At 38.9% G+C, this 15,022-nt stretch overlaps 1 protein-coding gene across 1 annotated transcript in view; it reads right to left on the minus strand.

Moving 5' to 3' along the window:
- Nucleotides 1-15,022, minus strand: part of CCDC83 (coiled-coil domain containing 83) — a 41,681-nt gene that overhangs the window by 7,204 nt on the left and 19,455 nt on the right. The window contains exons 5-7 of the mRNA XM_059929430.1: nt 10,138-10,229; nt 6,920-6,988; nt 1,408-1,529 (exon numbers count right to left, since the gene is read on the minus strand). Coding sequence (XP_059785413.1) covers nt 1,408-1,529; nt 6,920-6,988; nt 10,138-10,229 — 283 coding nt within the window. The remainder of the gene's footprint in view (nt 1-1,407; nt 1,530-6,919; nt 6,989-10,137; nt 10,230-15,022) is intronic.

Consider the following 15,022-nt stretch of genomic DNA (forward strand, 5'->3'; position numbering starts at 1 on the left):
GAGAAAAAGAACACAGCGGACGACAGGTGGAGCAGTGGTTAGAAGGCACAGCTGGCAGAGATTCGGCATGATCACAAAGAAAGTGGTGGCAGCAGCAGGTGCTTCGGGGTAGAGGCGGGACGGGAGTGTGGAGCTGGAGACCTGATCATAGGGAGGGAGGCTGGCAGGCAAAAGAGAGCATTGCCTGCTGGGGGGACAGTGAGACCCCCACCCCCTAGGGACCCTCAAGGGCATCAGCTCAAGAGACTGGAAGTACAGGAGTCCAGTAATCAGCCAATTCCTTCAGCCTGACTGCCCACCTCATTTACACTGGTACCTGTGGCTCCAGGGCAGCACACTTAGACTGTGGAAGGGAGGCAGGTGGCCTCTTTCTCTGTCCTGCCCCACCCAGTGTTCAGCCTATACAGTAATTGCACCATCTCCCAGTTTCTCCAATCTTGTATCCCGACACCCATCACTTAGCTCAGCAAACAAAAACCCCCCAACTTGTATCCACCCTTCTTGGAGCACATTAGGAAGTTTGCCAACAATAAATACTTTATTATGTCTCAAATAGTATTTTTTTCCACGCCACACAAGCAATAGACCTACTCAGGTGGAAATGTTTTCCTGACCCTTCCACCATGTTGAACTTCTCTGCCCAGATGCAGATGTTTCTCTCCCATCTTGCACATGTACACCGTACATTTGTGTGATTTAATTCCTCTATCTTCCTAAGCATGTTACTATTTAGGTTACTTCTTGTTTCTGATTACTTGTCTAAATTATGAATGCCACTTTGGGTTTTAATACCACATTCCAGGGCTCTAATTTTCCATCAAGATTGGTATATTAAGACTTTTTTTTTGTCAGGTAAGGAAAAGAGATAACCTAAACTACAAAGCCATATACATATTTGATTTCTCTCATGCAGGAATAAATGTGACTTGGAATGCCAGGCTATTTTCTCTGCCTAGAAAGTATTTTGCCTCTTTCATTAACTATCAAAGGAAACCATTCTATAATCCACAAGGTAACCAGACGCTCAGAACATCTCCAGGAGCTCCCATCAAGTTGATCACTTCCTCCTGTGTGCTGGCATCGAACCCCGTACCTCTTCCGCTGTACTGTTATGCATTTATTTTTATGCCCAATTCCCCTGCTGGCCCAGAGGCTTCTGAAGGACAGCAGTTGTGACATTCATGTTAAGTGTTTGCTACTATGACCACAGTGCACTGTTAGAAAAAGCAAGTCGAAGTCTGCACTGGACCAGTGGTCGGTTGTAATGATCTTATACCTTCCCCATGGCCATTTTGTGAGTTCCTTTCTTTTCAACTATTAAAAAATTGTCATCTTAAAAAAAAATAACAACTTTTTACAGATACAAATGTTTAAAAAAATACTTTCTAGATATGTAACGACTCTCACCTGGGTATTTTGAGATCCACAAGTCTGCAGTTGAGCAGCTGATCAATAAGCACCAAATTTTCTCCTTCCAGCTCATGAATAGCATGTTCCAGTTCTTCCACTTCCTTCCTGTGATTTGCGATCTATTCTCAGGAAAAGAGAATGGGTGTTAGTACTTATGGACTTAGTTCTAGCTAGTCCTCTGTAAAAAATTCAACTTTTAAAAGTGCATTTGTGGTACTTCCCTGGTGGTGCAGTGGTTAAGAATCCACCTGCCAATGCAGGAGACACAGGTTCGAGCCCTGGTCCAGGAATATCATCCCACATGCCATGGAGCAACTAAGCCCGTGCGCCACAACTCCTGAGCCTGTGTGCCACAACTACTGAAGCCCACACACCTAGAGCCAGTGCTCTGCAACAGGAGAAGCCACCGCAATGAGAAGCCCACGCACCACAACGAAGAGTAGCCCCCGCTCACCGCAACTAGAGAAAGCCCGTGCAGCAACGAAGACCCAACAGCAGCCAAAAATGAATAAATTAATTAATTTTTTAAAAAAAGTGCATTTGCCTGAGGGGAAGATCTATCCTGTATTATTTATTACTGGGTTTGCTCTAAGAAGGAATGGGTGGGACTTTTTTCCTGGTCATTTGCAGAACTTGGTTGCATGATTAGGCAGTTATTACAGAATGGCAGGAGTAGTCCTTTCCTACTCTTCAGAAACATCACTGGATTTATCTGAGCTGGAGGCAGAGATAAATAAGAAAATAAGACTAATTTATCACTCTGGTGTTAGTAGCTAAATGAGGCTCTATCTAAGGTTAATTATAAACAACACAATGAAAACTAATAACACTGGGAAAAAATCTTTATTATGGCATTTAAAAAAGAGAAGTACAGGCCTAGGAGCCCTTTCTATCAGCCTCTACAAGACAATTATATTCTCTCTTGAGTGTGCTGGAGTCATTCCGAGAAACATCAGAGAGATGAAATGTTGTTCATTCATTCATTCATGTAATTGTACTGTATGCCTACTATGTGTCAAAAACTATAGTACACTTTGGGAACAAAGGATCAATAAGATACAATAACCTTCAAGGATCTCTTAGTTTAATGGGAAAGAGTGATAGCAACAGAAAATAGTGTGATAAAATCATAATGGAAGCCATCCAGGGACTGTGGGAGAGATAGAGGTTCACCCTATGTCTGCCAGGTGTGAGGGGGTAAGGGGGAGTTAATGGAAGAGATGACTTCTCTTCTGGATCTTGAAGGCCAAGTAGAGATTCTCTAGCAGACAAGAGAGGATATATTCTAGGCAGAAGGAGCCACATGGATAAAGGCACATGTGCCTGCTATCCACATTTTGGTGTGGATAGAAATAAAATGGGAATGGGGTGAAGTAGAAGAACTGGACAAGTAGGAGAGCCAAGTAATGCTAAAGAGTCTGATTTCTATCTCGCAGGTGATGGAAGGACCTTCATAGACATAGCAGGCTTAATTAACGTTTACTGAAGAAATGTGGCTAACTCAAACACGAGCAAAATTTGCTGGTTCTGTTGATAGAGTTCCCATCAATCTTTAAGAAATGTATTTTGATAACTTTTGTCTAAAGAAGGCTTGATTGTGGGAAGACTATATAGAAGAATGTGACTAGATAGAATCCCCACCTTCCCTCTCTGCCCCCCAAAACAGCATGAGCTGGATTGAGAGGTGCTCGTGTGGAGAAGTCAGGACAATAGAAGAATTAGAAATAAGACTATAAAATAGAAAGTGATCGGCTGGTGAGAATGATAAACTGGAAAAAGTAATGAGTCTCGAGGGAATATGATGAAATAAAGGCACAGGGTAGGGGTTTCGATTCAGTATCTCTTGTTAGGAGTTGCCAAGAGCATAACTGAGATGAGTACTTAGAAAAAGATGACTAACATTTTTGATTTGTAGTTGAAATTATTGTATTTTGGAATCTGGAAGCACTCAGTATATTACCAGATGGATATCCCTTTCACATAAGTCATTTATTAAATGCTTGAATTCTTACTATGGGTAAGGCTCTGTCCTAGAGGTAGACGGATACAAAATCCAATAAAGTGTGGCTCCTTCCCTCAAAAGAGGGAACAAGTATACAAATCCAGTGAACGAATATACAAATAATTATAATATAAAACAGTACCAGTGTCATAGAAAAGGCTCAAATATTGCTGCTGGCTTAGAGATGGAAAGAAAAGCATATATTATTTACCAGCCTTAAACAATTTCACAAAACCATTTAAGTCCATAATTCTACATTACAGAGCTAGGTGTTGGTGCTTTAGGACCTCATGTTTTTAAGAGATGATCAGCTTGATTACAAACCTGAATGCCTTAAGGAAAAGTTTATAATTTTCAGATGTCAAAGGATGAGAAAAAAATCATAGTTAGAGGTTGTAAAGGAAGGAATTAATAGAATGTGTGACCTAAGGGTTCGGCATACTTGGGAGGCAGCACACACAATTCTTGGTCTCCTGCCAAACCTGGGAATGAGGGCCCGTTTGGGGAGTTAAGTCCAATCTTTCAAGCTATGGATATCCTGTGACATCACCTACCCCTGTAGAGTGCTAAGTAAGGTTCTCATCAATTGCTGTCTCCCTCCCAGTCTTTTGAAATGTTAGGGAAATGAAAACTAGTTCCTTTTTATAGCCATATAAATACCTTTAGTTTCTGGGGTAAGAAAGTATAGAGAAGGAAGTAGAAGACATCTTTTCCTTCCCTGACCCTGCTTCTCCCCAGACACCCAAGAAATGTACTTAAGAAATTGGGCAAGATAATTTAGTTAAAACTATTATAAGTCAGGGACCTAGGATCCTGAATAAAATGCATGCTCTTGAAATTTTCCCCTGCAAGATCCAAGTTAGCTTTATGCCTCCTCACGTTTGAAACTCTGATTGCTAACCTCTTTGAATCCCTTTGCCTAGTTTTTCCAGCTTTCCATTTGTTGTTAGTCCAGGTTATTTGGAAATTTGAATTTTCTTCATTTTCCTAATAAGCATGCTAAATAAAACCAGATAATAAAAGTCATGCAATGGGATATCTCATTCTTCCCAGAGATGTAAGTTTTTGGTTATTGTTGAAAGATGGTTAAACGGAGAAATATTTGGGGGAGTTCCACTGTTAAATATCCCTTGTTACTCATTCTAAGCCTTCCTCAAAGAAATTAATTGGCATACATTGTTCTATTTCCAGGCAATTTTCAATTCTTGTGATAGTACTTATAACCAAAACTGGTTTTAATTAATTTTATGAGTAAATTTAATAACAGCAAAAATGAATATTTATTGAAATAAAGAGAAATTAAATATATATATGATTTGTTCTTTATTAGTGAGCTCTTTTTGCTCATGATTCAATTAAACTTGACATTTTTTCTTTTATTTCCACTGAATTATGAGAATTAAAAAATAAAACAAAACAAAATGTAATTTGTGGCTTTAGTAGGAAGGACCAAGGCACAAAATGGCCTTTCTTTTCAGTCGAATATAAACTTTTGTAATTATTTTCTCTGAACCTAACATCTATGATATCTTATAAAATTTAAGGTTTGTATTGTTAAATTATTATCACTAGGATCATACTGTTATATTTAATAAAAGTATAAGAACCAAGTTTCTCCCTAATATTCTTTAACTACTGAGCTCACCTTGAGTTTTTTAAATTAATACTTATTTTTTAAAATTGAGGATTCATCTTGATTAATTTTGGAGATAGTATGGATTCCTACTCACCATGACTTTTTAAAGGCAATTTCAAGATAATTGTCAATATCATAGAAAGCATATTGATTTTTAAATTCTTTTGTTTCCTAGACTAACCAACTCTTCAGTCAAATGGGAGCAAGGAAAATGGAAAAGAAGCTGATGGTGACATTTTTACCTCGGGTGTCTGAGCAGATGGTAAAAAAAGAAATGAAGGAAAAGAATATCTAAGAAGAAATTTAATAAATTATGCTTCAGGTATGTTGAGTTTGAAGTGCCTTTGAGACATCTATGTGGAAATATTCGGTTATTGAATTGTATGAGCTGTTTGTATATCTTGGAAATTAAGCCCTTGTTGGTCACATCTTTTGCAAATATTTTCTCCCAGTCTGTAGGTTGTTTTTTCTTTTTGTTTGTGGTTTCCCTTGCTGTGTGAAAGCTTATACATTTGATCAGATCTCATTTGTTCATTTTGCTTTTATTTCTAGTGCCTTGGGAGACTGACATAAGAAAACATTGCTATGATTTATGTCAGAGAATGTTTTGCCTGTGTTCTCTTCTAGTTTTATGGTGTCTTGTCTTAATATTTAAGTCTTTAAGCCATTTCGAGTTTTGTGTGTGTGTGTGTATGGTGTGAGGGTGTGTTCTAACTTCATTGATTTACATGCAGCTGTCCAGCTTTCCCAACACCACTTGCTGAAGAGACTGTCTTTTCCCCATTGTACATTCTTGCCTCCTTTGTTGAAGATTAATTGTCCACAGGTGTGTAGGTTTATTTCTGGACTCTCTTTTCTGTTCCATTGATCCACAGGTCTGTTTTTGTGCCAATACCAGACTGTTTTGATTACTGTAGATTTGTAGTATTCTCTGAAGTCTGGGAGGGCTATGCCTCCTGCTTTGTTCTTTTTCCTCAGGATTGCTTTGGCAATTCTGGGTCTTTTATGGTTCCACATAAATTATAGGATTATTTGTTCTGGTTCTGTGAAAAATGTCAAGGGTAATTCGATAAGGATTGCATTAAGTCTGTAGATTGCTTTGGGTGGTATGGCCATTTTAACAATATTAATTCTTCCAATCTAAGAGCATGAGGTATCTTTCCATTTCTTTGAATCATCTTCAGTTTCCTGTATTAATGTGTTGTAGTTCTCAGCATATGTCTTTCACCTCCTTGATGAGGTTTATTCCTAAGTATTTTATTTTTATTTTTTGGTGCAATTTTAAAAGAGATTGTTTGTTTGCATTCCCTTTCTGATATTTCGTTGTTAGTGTGCAGAAATACAACCCGTTTCTGTATGTTAATCTTGTATCCTGCTACCTTGCTGAATTCATTTGTCAGTTCTAGTAGTTTTTGTGTGCAGTCTTTAGGGTTTTCTATATATAGTATCATGTCATCTGCATATAATGACAACTTTACCTCTTCCCTACCAATTTGAATACTTAAAGAGGCAATTTAAAACAGCAGAGAATGAAGTTAAAATGATCCTTAAACCTTGCTCCCATCACCCATGAGGAAGTAGGGTCCAGAGGAAGGCCAGATCAGTTTTAGGACATAAAGAAGCTTTGCACACTTGAGTATATTGTATGAATTGTAACACCAAAAATGATTTCTGGTTATTATTGAGATTATTTATGGTGTTCATTGAGTAACAACTTGTAATAGTATTAGGACTCCACTTGAATTTCATTTTACCTCAGTCAGTCACAGTTCCATGCTTTTCCCATGACTTCAGCTCATAAATAAAAGTCATTTCCAGTTCAAAAAAATGAGAAAGAGGAAATTGTTTTTGTTTCTAAAAATTCCACTTACCTCTTTTTTGAGCCAGTCATTCTCCCAGATCTCTCGATAGTTGCCCTTGTCAATGAACCTTATAGCATTCTAAAAAAAGAAAAAAAAAATTTTTTTTTCTGTATTAAAGAAGAGCTGACACATAGATAGCATTTAACAGTTTTAGCAATGGGGATACACAATCAACTTATCTGATCATTTAAAATTATGTTTTGCAATTACTTTGGAAATATACCTAAAAACTTTTGGTGCAGTTGTTCTTTCTTTATTATCCTATTGTATTGTTTTTGCTGATTTACATTGCCTAGCACAGGTGATTGAGAGAACTGGACAATGGTTGTCCATTCAATTTGGCCTCTATTGTGACGGAATCTGACTGCCATGGTGAAATCAGTCATTAATTGATCTGCTCCACAATTAAGATGGTTAAACTGCAGTGATCAAACTTTCTTCAAGTTTATGGCCACAGACATAATTCAACATATAGCAAAGGCATGAATAGATTATATAACTACCTTTTTAATTTGAAAGATTTCTGCATGTCAATAATAACAATATACATACTTACAAACCTAATAGCCAATAGTTTCAGGGTAGCAGGCTGTAGCTAGATAGTCTCCTGGAGAAAGGCATTTTAGACAAAGCAAATAGGAAAATCCTTATTTTATCAGTAGGATCTTAAAATGTAAATTCATATGCAGTTACTAGGATATTTACAGTTTCACCCAAAGGAACTTTATAATGGATGACAGATTCTAGTTATATGTGAGGTACTTTTATATAGATACCATGCTACAAACGCAGGAACTGAAGGACATAACCACAAGAAGAAAAATTAAGAAAAATATTCTGGCTCATAAACATGGATTGAAATAATTTAATACTATGTTAAGGGTAAATTTGTGTAAGTCTTTAAAGTAGGAAGATGTGCAGTAAATTTCTTTTCTTTAAATCATGGTAATTGACCTAAGAGTGAACCTCCATTTCCTAGGAACCAGGAATTTTTATACTTCAGCTCCAACTGATAAGTCTAAAGTTTATATGAACATAGAATTTTCTTTGGGGCTTCCCTGGTGGCACAGTGGTTAAGAATCCGCCTGCCAGTGCAGGGGACACAGGTTCAAGCCCTGGTCTGGGAAGATCCCACATGCCACAGAGCAACTAAGCCCGTGTGCCACAACTACTGAGCCTGCGCTGTAGAGCCCACGTGCCACAACTACTGAGCCTGCATGCCACAACTACTGAAGCCTGCGTGCCTAGAGCCCATGCTCCACAACGAGAGAAGCCGCCGCAATGAGAAGCCTGCGCACTTCAATTAAGAGGGGCCCCCACTTGCCGCAACTAGAGAAAGCCCACGTGCAGCCACAAAGACCCAACACAGCCAAAAATAAATAAAATAAATAAACTTAAAAAAAAATTTTTTTCTTTGAACAAAAGTAGGAAGTCACTCATAATTGAATTTAGTTGACTAATGGCTTAATTCACTAACAATAGAGTAGTGTTTTCAGCTTTGGCTACACATTAGAATCTTCTGGATATTTTGAAAAATCCAAAAGCCCAGGCAACATCCCAGGCCAATTACATGAGCATCTCTGTGGGTGGGACCCAGGACCCACCTGGGTCAAACAAATTTCTCAGGTGACTCCAATAAGCAGCCAGGGTTGCACAAAAGTAGTAGATTTTATAAGTTAACACATAAGATGGCCGGAGAAAATGAGGAAAATTCGTTCACGTGTGTGGGTGTTTGGCATTATGTGGAGAAAAGAAAATGTACAATGTAATGATTAAGAGTAATGATCTGAAGAAGCTATCTTAAATCTCTATTCTGCCACATGCTCTGGGCAAGTTACAAAGTTTCTCTGTGCCTCTGTCTTTTTATTAGCAAGTCTTCCCCTTACAGGATTGTTGAGAGACTTTAATGTAAAATATTAGGAACAGTATTGGGAACAGTCTTCATTATATATTGAATGTACATACTGAGAGCATATTTGATCTACATATGCATTTTTAATCATCTTAACTGTGATCAGATTACTTAATTGTTGATTTCACCATTTAATCATATTCAGTAACAAAGGGGCTGAATTGCATGGGCACACAAAACCATTGGTCAGTTCTCCACATCCTCTGTATTTGTGTTAATCAGTAAAATCGTGCAGTAGAATAGTAACACTGAAAGAACAATTGAACCAACAGGGAAGCAACAAACAAGAGCAGCTGAAATTCAGTGAAGAACTTTAGAAAAGACCAGACGTTTATGACTATGAAGAAAGGATGTTCCAGATAAAGAGACAATCCCAGCAGGGACCTCACTGATTTAGGAGATAGTCTGGAGACAGGGGAAGGGCAGTGAAAAGGAAAGAAAGTCAGGCATTTGGGGCAAAACAAAGATTAGAAAACATGAATTGGAAATTACATCTCAAACATTTTTTTATATCCCCAATTTTTAAAGCTCCCAGCAATGTAAAGTGTACTCTCTTAAGTTTGCATATGTAAGAAAGTACTTTTTAGACAAATTATATTTCATCCTATAATTCATCCAAAATCTAATTTAATAATTTGTTGTAGCCATTATTATTATACTTTAAAATAACTGAATATTAATTTACTGAGCTCTTGCTCTTATGAGGCACTATCAATCCTCATACTATTCGTTAAAGGTAAATATTATTATTGTCCCCTTTTTATAGATTAGGAAACTGAAGCCCAGAAAAGTCAAGTATAAATTCAGTTTATACACCCAGTAAGTGGTAGAACTGATTTAAACTAAACTGCCTAATTTCAAAACACAAGTTCCTGACCGTTATAATACACCATGAGAAAGAAATGTCGTGGGCGGGGGGGGAGCTTTGTTTTTTAAGGAAATTCAAATACAGACAGGAGAGGGCTTGGGGTGGGTGAAATAGGTGAAGGGGATTAAGAGGTACAAACCTCCAATTATAAAATAAATAAGCCATGGGATGTAAAGTACAGCATAAGGAATATGGTCAATAATAACTTTGTATGGGGACAGATGGTACGAGACTTATCATGGTGATCATTTCATAATGTATGCAAATGTCAAATCCCTAGGTAGTACACCTGAAACTAACATTTCGGTTAAAATTTTGAAATTCTGTGTGAGAAGAATTATACATCAACTACATTTCAGTTAAAATTTTGAAATTCTGTGTGAGAAGAATAAAAATCTACTATCAGAAAAAAAAAAGAAAAAAGAAAGAAAGAAAATTGAGATATACCTCTGTGGCCCATTCCTTCTTTTGGTTCAGTTGCAACAAAGTTTCTCTGATTATTCTCTTTCTGTCATCTTCCAGGGTGATTTTATACTGTTCTTTAAAGAGAAAATTAGAAACCTTAAGATCCTGGGTAAAACTATGAAGTTATAAATTTTATTTTCCATGATCCCCACCTCTCCTTTCTATGTACTTTTTCTTTTCTGAATTTTCAAGGTACATTCTTACTGAGGCATCTAGTACCTCCAATTAGAAGAAATGCTCCAATAATTTACTAACAAACACCTTAATGTGAATTCATTTATGATGATATCTCTCTCATGAATAGTCATAGTTTTAAAGGATTGTCTCTCCAAAGGGAGAATTTCTAACACTTTAGTACCTATGCAGACATCTACCTTTCATATCACACAACTTCTGATTCTACCACATAAATATGAAGAGATTTGATTACACACTTGAGTAGCATCCTGTACATCTAACTCCTTCTAACTAATTTCCCAATTTTCTTGGCATGCGTTTCCTGGGGCAGGAAAGACAGAATAAGGAGAGAGAGTAGGAGAGGGGCTGCGAAAGTCAGTAGACCTGTTCTGAGTTGGGTTCAGAGCAAGAAGGGAGAACAGAGATGAAGAAGTGCAGGATTCTCTATCCTCTCCAGATTTTCTTACATCATAAATGTCAGAATTGAGAGAGCAAAGGATCGTAAAATTGGGGGCCTTGAAAGATGCTGAGAGATCATATAATCAACACTCCTGTTTAAGGAAAGCAAGATGTAGTGACATGAAGGCTGCTTTAGAGAGTGAGAGAAATAAAGCTGGATAAATGAGTCCAGTTTGTTCATTCTTTTATTCAGCAAATCATCATCAAGTTCTTTTGATGTGCATGACACTATTTAAGGCACTGGGAATATTGCCAAATAAGAGACAAAACTCCTGCCCTTATGACATGTACATCCTAGTGGGGAAGCGAATGAATTATATTTCAGGTTGTGAGGTGTGTGATGAAGAAAAACTAAAATTCTCTGTTTTAGATAGGGTGATCAGAGAAAGCTTTTTTGAGGAGGTAACATCTGAGCAATGACTGAATACAGTGAGGTAGTCAGCAGTGTGCAACAGGAGGGCAGTGTACCCTCCAAATCTAAGAATCGCCAAAGTTAGTTGTGCTTTATGATAACATCTATGTTATGTGTCCCCATTAGATGTGTTTTATTTATAACATTTGAAGCATAATTACTTGGGAGTCAGAAAGTATCTTCCCATACAAATGATGTTGACAATTACGGTTGCTAGATTTCTGGACTGGTCCACAGAGACCCATTTAACTTATTCTATAATGAAACAGTAGTATTGTACTGAGAGTGTTGTGGAACATAGCTGCCATTTAGGACATTGTTTCAAAGGGAAAAATTTCTCCACATACCAAGTCAACCAAAGTCAACTCTAAGAACTCTCGAGGATCTTAGGCTACAGGGAAGGAGATCTGCAGGTCTGATCTTTCCATAGTTTAGAGCTAATCTAAGGCTCTGGAAAGCGGGGCAGGGAGCTAGGCAGGAGTTAATTCAGCCCTCCTTGTATTTTGTACTGGCATAACTGCTTCCCCTATTCAAGGAAAACTCTGAGCAGAGTGTAAAAACTTCTCTTCCATATCTTTCTATTACCACAGTCCCTGGAACACAACAGATAATCAAAAATATTTTGAAGAAAATGAACTTTGGCCAACTGCAAGTCTTTGGCGGTCAGTGATCTGAGCCTTCAGCGCCAGGATAGAAGCAGCAAACAATGGCAACTTTGGTGAGGGAAAGGGAGAGTCAAAGGAGGGAAGGGGCGAGCTCTCCCAGGCTGTGGAGTGGCCAGAAAGGGGGCTGGGAACCATCAGTTTCTACCTCTAACAGAGCTGGAACAAGAGTGGTTGAGGTTTATAAACAAGAGTTCATTGGGTTTTGGGTCTAGTCTAACTTGAAATCTGGAGAATAAGAAAATGGACATCTTCATTATTCCAACCTACACATATATATGTGTATATATATATATGGATATGTATATATATGTATATGTGTATGTATATGTAGGTATGTATGTGTATATTTATCTATATATATAGATAGATATAAAACCTGTATTTTTCTTAATCTCATTCAAAGTAATTGCTTGAATGTTTTAATCATTCCAATCTCATTTCTGATGGATTTTTTTTTTTTTTTCAATTCAGGATCTAGTCCACTAGACTAATGCTAGGTATTTATTTAAAATTTCTACCACACAAAATACAACAATCAATCTAAAAGTGGCAATGCATCAGGAGTTGAGCTATAATGGATTTTACATTCTTAGCATCTGAAAAAAACATAAAAACTGGAGCTTGATAACATTATATATTAATTATTTGCTATAAATCATAAAAAATAGATTACCAAATATGCTCTGGGTAAAGTTGTAGCTCTCCCTCATGTTAATACTGAAAAAGCGATAATAACATCCAACTCTGTTCCAAATTCCATATACAACTCTATGGACTGTTTTTCTTCTTAAAAGCAGAGTAGCTAGCACAAGGGAGGATGTGAAAATCTCACTGTTATCCTTTGAAATTCAGATGATGCTTCAGGTAGCAACTATTAACCACACATTTGTGAATATGGCCAAAGAAACTGGGCGTATGTAAAAGTCTCCTTCCCAGAAAAGTTTGGAACACTGCAAATGGGAGCTTGGGAGATTATGACTTTGTGCCTTTAGACTCCTGGCTGCTCAGATGCCCGGTCTAATATGGTCACTTCTCAGAAGCTGACCACACTTCTCAGAGGCTGAAGCTTGCTTTGCATTGTTCTCTTTTCCTTGTTGTGTCTGGCTCTGCTTTGGCTCCGCTCCACGGCTTTTTGGGAGTCTGGTCACTCTTCACACACTTCCGGGTGTCACACAGCTTCACTGTGCCGGTGGCTTCCTTTGAGCCCCCTCTGGAGAAAACCAAGCAAGGGCAGGTGGCAACACTGGCCATGTAGCAGTTTCTTCAGGCAGAGTGCGTGTTAGAGAGCCCTCCCTACCTCGCTGCATCACAGAGCTGGGAGGGCTATTTGAAGCATAAGGGTTTGGGTCTGAAACACACCTGTGTTCCAATCCCATTTCCACTGCTTACTAAATCTGTGAGTTTAGTTAAGGCAATTAACTTCTCCAGGCCTCTGTTTCCTCATCTTTAAACTGGGCACAATGGTATCCAACTCAAAGGAACTTGTAAGAGTTGGATGAGATAAGATATAGAAAAGCATGTGCTGGGACTGTGAGTTCTCTTGGAGATCTCTGAGGTACTCTCAGTTGACAGACGAGGAAACTAGCGTTCAAAGAGGTGGACATGAACCCAAGTCTTTTAACTCACTGTTAGTGTACAAAGAAACTTTTCAGGATCCCTGTCCCATGCACCTGGTCAAGGACAAAAGTAAAATCTCTCTGTGACTCTAATATCTGATGATTTGTAATAACCCCATACTTTCTCTGTTCCTGAGCCTAATCTAAGGTTCCCTTTCCTTTCATTGAGAGGAAGAGCCTTGTCCTGGGTATATCAGTGACTGTGTTTTCTACACCCAATATCCCGACACCTCCTTCTAGCGGAAGTTCAGGGAAGCAGCTCCAGGTGCTTCCTCCCCATGCCCCCAGGGCTCAGGGTGGCTACTGAATAAGATAGGTTGGACAGCTGACCAAAGAATGGTTTGTGCTGGGGCCAACTGAAGACCCATGAGGAGGCATGGACGAAGGTCTTTGGTCACCTTTGACTAGGTAGGTGATGACACCGGCTCTTTTCAGAATCTGGGCTGGAGAATACTGCAAGAATTGGTCTGTGGGAAGCAAGAAGAGAATGGGGACAGGCACAAAGAGCAAAGCAGAGGTGCCACAAGAGGGACAGTCACAGACCATGAGTGACAAATGTAGGGAGGAGCATCCCTAGAGCCACCACTGATCTGATGGCCTTCTGTTTCTATTCCTTCTTCAGTCCTCCCATTCTTCAATACAAGTGTTACATCCAACAAACATGATCATGGGACATCAAGAAACCTTATTTTTCTCTCTTGCCTTTAAAATTCATACTGTGAGGCTAGTAGCTCTCTCTCAGTAAGATACATGGCAATTCTATGACTTTTCTGGTTCCTTTGTGATAATAAAATATCTTCCAATCAGAAATTAATATGTCTAGTCTTTATAATAATCGAAATTTTAAGCTTCATTCAAAGTTATGGCTGTTCCCTTCCTAGCTTAAACCTACTACCATTTCCTCTGACTTGAACTTCTATGCCTTCTCCCTCAGGGCTGAAGGGGATCCTGGAAAGGGACAGGAAAGCACTCACTTGACTGATACTATCTCAAGCTGATGTCCCATTTTCTGGGTCTAGTTAGCATTTAAGATTGATTCTCCTCTCTTGGGGGTGGTTTTTGTAGGTTCTCCGGAGGACCGCCTCCCCCATTGCTAGTTATATTTCACCTGCATGCCCTTGATACAGGGGAAATACTGCCCTTGGAGGCTGGCTAATGACTCTTCCTTTGGCCTCTGGGTCTCAGTTTCCTCCTCCCTCCCAAATAGACAGGCTCCTCTTTCTCTATGGGGGCACCATGGCCCCTCTCATCAGCCCTCAGGCAAGATTTAACATGACTGCGTACCAGCTCTCTTTCACAACCGGTCCACAGGAAACACTCCTTCTCGCTTTGCCACAACAAACTCTGGAAGTGCAGGCTGCTACAGGCTGAAAGTCTGTGACCCCCCCCCCACCCCAGATTCTTAGATTGAAACCTAATCCCCAATGTACTGGTATTTGGGTGGTCATTAGGTCAGGAGGGTGGAACCCTCATGCATGGAATTAGTGCCCTTATGATAGAGACCCCAGAGAGCTGCCTCGCCCTTTCACTACATGAGG

The sequence above is a fragment of the Balaenoptera ricei genome, chromosome 8 (genome assembly GCF_028023285.1).
Source record: "Balaenoptera ricei isolate mBalRic1 chromosome 8, mBalRic1.hap2, whole genome shotgun sequence".
Taxonomy (NCBI): domain Eukaryota; kingdom Metazoa; phylum Chordata; class Mammalia; order Artiodactyla; family Balaenopteridae; genus Balaenoptera; species Balaenoptera ricei.